This window comes from Cicer arietinum, chromosome 2 (genome assembly GCF_000331145.2).
Source record: "Cicer arietinum cultivar CDC Frontier isolate Library 1 chromosome 2, Cicar.CDCFrontier_v2.0, whole genome shotgun sequence".
Taxonomy (NCBI): Eukaryota; Viridiplantae; Streptophyta; class Magnoliopsida; order Fabales; family Fabaceae; genus Cicer; species Cicer arietinum.
Window position 1 is genome coordinate 44,055,067 of NC_021161.2, and position 7,453 is coordinate 44,062,519.

At 26.2% G+C, this 7,453-nt stretch overlaps 1 protein-coding gene across 1 annotated transcript; it reads right to left on the bottom strand.

Annotated features, from left to right (window-relative positions):
- Nucleotides 1-3,725: 3,725 nt before the first annotated feature.
- Nucleotides 3,726-7,391, bottom strand: LOC101511288 (cucumisin-like). The gene is made up of 8 exons (XM_027331748.2): nucleotides 7,224-7,391; nucleotides 6,883-7,126; nucleotides 6,228-6,750; nucleotides 5,919-6,016; nucleotides 5,321-5,539; nucleotides 5,123-5,234; nucleotides 4,824-5,037; nucleotides 3,726-4,372 (listed from the first exon to the last, which is right to left on the bottom strand). The coding sequence occupies exons 1-8, from the start codon at nucleotides 7,309-7,311 to the stop codon at nucleotides 3,762-3,764; spliced, it is 2,109 nt and encodes a 702-aa protein (XP_027187549.1). The 5' UTR covers nucleotides 7,312-7,391; the 3' UTR covers nucleotides 3,726-3,761.
- Between the last annotated feature and the right edge of the window lie 62 nt (nucleotides 7,392-7,453).

The window sequence follows — 7,453 nt, forward strand, 5'->3', positions numbered from 1 at the left end:
TTTTTCTAATCATATTCAATTATTACAAATCAATAAAGTAATATTATAAGTTAACTATATTTATAATACATAAAATATTACTTATAAAACTTATAAAATTATTTTACAATTTGATAATAATTTATAATTTATATTATTTTCAAATTATTTTATAATAAATTTATAAACTATTTTATAATATTATTAGTCATTTACCAATGGTAATAATTTATATTATAAGTCATTAAATTTAATAAAAAAACCACCTAATCACTCACAAATATCGACATAAATGTTCTTTATTTAATATTCCTTTTATTAACAATTATATTATTTCACTTATTGTGAGTAATGATTTTATACGTTAAAAATTAAATTACTCATTAATGTCAATCTATTTTTTTAGTAACACTTTATAAAATAAAAATATATATTCTATTTGACAGAAAATAAATAAATTTATTAAAAATAATCCTAAAATACGAATATATGAAAAATTATTAAAAAATTTAATTCCAATTATTAAAATCTATCATCTATTATATATATTTAAAATAGACTCCCGATGCCACAAAAACTTATTTTTTTTTACAAATTTTTGATGAAATATATTCAATAATTTTTTTTTCAACAACTTCTAATGCTCGCAATTAAAACATCATAATAATAAAATAAATAAATTTAGACTACGCTACAATATAATTCAATATTAACATTTTTTTAAAATTAAAAATATTAAATAGTAAATCATATTTATAAATTTTTACATCTTATTTTTGGGTTTGTATTTTATATTTTATTTCGTCAAATAAATACAAATACCATTATATGTTGAAAAATAAATTAACAATCAAAGTACAATGAGTCAAACAATTATCCTATATAATAAGTTACCATACAAATTTTACAAAATATTTTAAAAATTAAATTAGATTAGATGATTGTGATAAACATGATTTTCCTTGATTTTAATTTTCCTAATCATATTCAATTATTACAAATCAATAAAGTAATATTATAAGATAACTATATTTATAATACATAAAATATTACTTATAAAACTTATAAATTTATTTTACAAATCAATAATTTTCCTAATCATATTCAATTATTACAAATCAATAAAGTAATATTATAAGTTAACTATATTTATAATACATAAAATATTACTTATAAAATTATTTTACAATTATTTATAATAAATTTATAATTTATAAATTATTTTACAATTTGATAATAATTTATAATTTATATTATTTTCAAATTATTTTATAAGTTATTTTATAATAAATTTATAAACTATTTTATAATATTATTTTATAATATTATTAGTCATTTACCAATGGTAATAATTTCTATTATTAGTCATTAAATTCAATAAATAAAAAAACTACCTAATCATTCATAAATGTTCTTTATTTAATCTTCCTTTTATGAACAATTATATTATTTCACTTATGGTGAATAATGATTTTATACGTTAAAAATTAAATTACGTATTAATGTCAATCCATTTTTTTAGTAACATTTTATAAAATAAAAATGTATATTCTATTTGACAGAAAATACATAAATTTATTAAAAATAATTATAAAATACGAATATGTGAAAAATTATTAAAAAAGTTACTTCCAATTATTAAAATCTATCATCTATTATATATATTTAACATAGACTCTGATGCCACAACAACTTTTTTTTTTACAAACTTTTGATGAAATATATTCAATAATTTTTTTTTACAACAACTTCTCATGCTCGCCATTAAATTAGATGATTGTGATAAACATGATTTTCCTTCATTTTAATTTTCCTAATCATATTCAATTATTACAAATCAATAAAGTAATATTTTAAGATAACTATATTTATAATACATAAAATATTACTTATAAAATTTATAAAATTAATTAATTAATATCTGCGCAGCGCGCGAGTCATAATCTAGTTATATCTAAAATTTGCGGATTGCGATGTGTTCTTACTTTATAGTAAGCATTGTGCATGTTCAAAACACATTAATTTTAATATAATTATAGATGTAAAAATATTTTTATATATTATTTATATAAAAAATATATTTAAAAATTATGACTATTTAATTTGATTATTTATTATCTGGTTCAATCATAATTGAACTAACTGAACCAACTAATCTATCGGAGCTCTCACCAGTTTAATCTTAAGTCCAGTTTTTATAATATTAATTTTAATAGGACAAAAAATTAATTAAACTTTATTCTATTACATTATATTGCGTAGATTTTGCAAAATAAAATACACATTATAATTAAAATTTTATATATTATTTATTTTATAATTTTTCACGTACTTTATTACACAAAAACTCTCATGCGGTATTTTATCTAATTTTGTTAGACAACATTATAATTATAAATGTAATACTTATAATACTGCATAGATCGATAAATATATAATAGGTGAAATTAGTGAAGAATGGAAAATTATCCTAAATAAATATTTTTTTTTATAGAAATTATAACCTAATAAAAAAAAAGATATTAGAGTCAGTCAAAGGATTACGAAAATACCTTAATGTGACAAAAGAAAAAGGTTTGCATATTATTATCGTCAAACTATTTCCTGTTATGATATTTCTAAAGATGATTTCTTTTACCTATAATTTACCTATAAATAAGTACATACTTATATATCATATAACCACTCACTATAAGATATTCACTTTTACTTTTATCTGAAAAACCAATTTTGATTATTATGGACACTATATTGAAGATGTTCGTCAAATTTATGGCATTATTTTTCATCATTGTGAGTGTTATGGTTGGCAATGTACAAAGTATACCACCATGCTGCGACTTTGGTGGTTTAATGTGCCAACCAATTGCCTGTAGTACGTGGCCATGTTGCCGTCGTCCTCCATCTAGTGGTACAAAGTCCTAAATACTCGTATCTTTTCTATTATATGTAAAACCAATCATTTTGTAATAAAGTAAAGTTTATATGATGTAATAATTGTATCAATAAGGTTGGTTAATAAAACATAATTTATTGTTCTCTATTATAGTTTCCTTTTATTAACGTGCAAATTATCTAAAAAAACAAATAAAACCATCGTATCATCTTCATTCCTAATTCCCGTAAAAAAGATAACTTCATTCCTAAATTCCTAATTAATCCATTAAAGCCAATTCAACCCAAATTTCCATGGTTGTTGTCGTCTACATTTAACACAGTATATATCTTGAAAATATGATGGACTCTAAATAACCAATATTTTTTTTGGGACAAAAGTAACCATGTAAGCAAGCAAGATGAAAGAATAAAACCATATGGGCCTATCTTACACAACCCAATTATAAAAAAAAAAGGATATATATATCAACTTAAATGTATTGTCTTATATCAACATCAAGACATGGGTTCTTGGTGGCTGAGTTGAATATCAACTTTCTATATTATTCGTGCTTTGTGCTCTCTTATTTTCTTATTCTTGTAACTCAAAAATGATTTGCATTGAAGTGTTGTATTGCTCTTTTTTTTTTTTTTTTTTTTTTTTTTTTTTTTTTTTTTTTTTTTTTTTTTTTTTTTTTTTTTTTTTTTTTTTTTTTTTTTTTTTCTTTTTTTTTTTTTTTTTTTTTTTTTTTTTTTTAACTTTTTGTATGCAATTTTAGATGTAGGCCAAACAAATTAAAGATTATGAGAATGACCATGACTTAATGAACAAGATAAATGTAAAGTATTTAAGATATTTTTAACAAGTATACAGTTTAATTCTAATTATGAAAAAAGTATACAATTTATTCAATAATAATAATATAAAATAGCAAATTAAAAATTACAACATAGATGAAATTTTTACAACATAAATTGACACCTGTGTCTTTTTCTGCTCTTTCATCAAAAATAATTATTGGACTCCTCACTTGAATATTACCATCATCCCATATCAAAGATGCTGACCCAATAGACTCCTTTAATGCTCCTTCTATTGTGAGAACATATGCCTGATTTTCTCCATGTGATGTGAATTGCAAAACATTGGGCCTTACAGAAATATTGAGTCCTTTTGGAGTTGTCACAATTGCTCTATATGTAGACATGGGCAATCCAACATTTGTAACAATTCTTTTAAAGCTTCCACTTACACGATGTTTTGGACGTGGAGCTTTAATGGCAAATGAAGGATAATTTAAATCCCTTATCGTTATAGTCTTAGAGCAACTATCTTTTTCCTCCGTGATTAATTGTAAAGCCGTCTCATTGATCCCTTGTCCACATAAAAATCTTATGTAGTCAATTTCACTAGCCTCATATATTAGCCCAGGATTTATAGCCTTGACAGGATCAATTTGACCAGCTCCATACGCAAATTCTGCATCACGGTGATTTTCTGGACTCATCTGTTTAGCTGCAACACAAATTACAAAAAAATATATCTATATCAACTTAATACATATAAAGTAAACAATACTTAGCTGAAATGAAATGAAGTAGACTTGAATTACAGTATCATCGCATTATTAGTAAATATGTACTACATTTTTATACCAAAATAAAATATGCACTACATGCTATTTAGATATGCAAATGATTTTTTAATAGTATAATTAACAAGACAACTTTGAAATATCATTCAACTTTTTTGTTTACAGATTCCAATATCCCTTGTAAGTAATTCATAACTTCATTAGTTTTATTACTAAACAGTAAAATAAAAACTTAAATATTTTTCTTTTTATCAATTTTAAATTACGTATTTGACAGAAAGAGTTCAAAACTATACATCAATAATATGGACAGTAAAAAAGAGGCAAAACATACATATAATTCTGAAGTTAGACACTACTAATTTCTATTACCCGTTGTCATTAGAGCTGAACGGATAGCAGCAGGTGACCATGTCGGATGAAATGATTTGATATAGGCTGCTGCACCAGACACATGTGGACACGACATTGACGTTCCTGATACAATGTTGAACTCCAATTTTCTGTTATCACCCGGAACATCAGTAATTGAAGAAATTGGAGACCAACTAGCTATAATGTCCACTCCAGGAGCAATTAAGTCCGGCTACAAAATTAAACAAAAAAGTTAACAAAAAAGATTGCTTAAATGATATAGATGTATTTAATTTATTTATTCATAGAAAGGGAACCTTCAGAATCTCGGGTGTCGCATTGTTTGGACCCCTAGCAGAGAAAGAGGCAACCACAGGTGCCAAAGTATCTTTTATTTCATTAGACTTAAATATTGTTGCAGTTGGAAACCTGGAAATTGATTAATACAATACAGATTAGATAAGTGTGGTTCTCTAAATTATTGTTACTGTATAAGAACTTCCAGCTATATATACCTTGTAGTTCGTATGTATTTATGTATTTTGGTGGCATCATTTGATCGAAGGTAGCAAGCAGGCAAGGGAAAAGGGAATGCAATATCTATGGAAGTTTGACCTTGTATCAAAACACCCACAGCTCCTGCTCTAGAGGCCTCTGGGGCTCCTAGTCCTCCTTCACATAGAACAATCTTATCCTTCACCAACTTATCATCCAACGAATTTATTGAGCAATTCCTACAATTTTGGAATAATGTCATTAATCAATTATTGATTTTCTTTACTCAATACTGTCCATTTTGGAGCAGAGATATGATTATTTTTAATATTAAGTTCAATATGTAATTTGTTCTAATAAAATTATGATCTTTTATTATTTATTTTGTAGTCCCTGTCAATTACCAAAAATATTTATTTAGTCTTTACATAATGATCCCCGAAAAGAAGTCTTTGCAGAAGGACACTTTTTTTAAGGTATTAGCACTAAATGAAATTCATATTCTTATACTACTAAAGTTGAATAATAATGATTTATAGAGACTCCAAATATACATGTTCCCATTGTTATTTTCCTTCTACATTGTTCATTTTAAGGATATGAGTGCTAGTCAATTACCTCGATAAGTGTTTACCGACTCCTGCTTTAGTTGCATCTCCACCAAAAATTATAGGATATAGTTTTCCTTGAAGGTCAAATGTGTTCAAAGAAATACCCTAAACATTAAACAAATATATATTAAAATTATTGTTGACGTTATTATTATAAATAAAAAAAGAGTTTCTTATTCAAGATTCACATCATAAGCTTATAAATTGAATTAACTTATACTGAATTCCAGAAATTAATGAGACCAATGTGTGACTCTGTATTTTGAAGTCAATAACCATAAGATGAAATAAGAAATGATAGAAAAGGATAATTTACCTCATAAGTTCTATTGTCCCCTAATTTGACCTCTGTGACAAACTTTCTATCTAAGGTGCTAGCAGCCACAACAATTGTCCAAGGTTGAAAATTTTGTAAGGATTTAGGTTGTGGACCTTTGTTTCCAGCTGAAAGTACCGTTAGAATTCCATGTCTCATAGCATGAAATGATCCAATGGACAATGCATCTCTAAAATATACATTGTTTTCTGAATCTTTTCCAATTGAGACAGACAATATATCGACCCCATCAGCAATAGCATCGTCAAATGCAGCAAGAATATTTGCATCATTGCAACCACTAGACCAACATGCTTTGTAGACAGCAATGCGAGCTGAGGGAGCACCACCTCTTGCTGTTCCTTGTGCAAAGCCTAGCATGCTTGCCTGGCTAACCGGGTTCCCTGCTGCAGTTGATGCTGTATGAGTCCCATGGCCAATTGAATCTCTAGGAGATTCAATATCTGTTAGGCTCAAGGGATCATCCAGAGGGGGTAAATAACATCTGGCTCCAATTATTTTGCTACAACAACATATCAACTTATAATCAGGCATCATACTACAAATTATAAGGAAATATATTTACTAGCATTTGTGATATCAATAGCCAACATCCATTTACTCTGTTCAAGTATAAGAATTCATAAAATATTACTTGTTGCAGGTAAAATTTGAAGCAGTTTCGCATGTGCCCTTCCATTTAGCGGGTGGTGGACTGAGACCTTTATCATTGAAGCTAGAAGATTCTGGCCAAATTCCAGAATCGATCACCCCAACAATAACGTCACTTTCAGAGTTTTCTCTTTCCACATATTGTGGAAAGCCAATGAAATCCCATGATCTAGTTGTAAGGAGGTGACTCTTTTCATTGGGAAAAACAGATACCATCCCAGGAAGTCCTACATTTACAAGTTTCACACGTTAAACAAATTTATAAATATTCAAAAAGAGGATGAGTAATTTTATAATAGAAAAAAAATTAGTTTCTTCACACACCAGCCATTCTATTGGCTTCTTCTTTTGTTAATTTTGCCACAAAACCACTGAAACTGCGCTTGTAGTGGTGGAGTATGGATTTTGGCATCGAGTCACTAACATTGTGAATAAAAAAATGGTTTAGTTACAGAAGACAAATTTTTGTTTATAATGTTTCATTTTTTTAAAAGTAACTAAATTTCCATGTAGCTCTATTGACTCATAGTATGATCATTTTTTGTGTGTGAGTA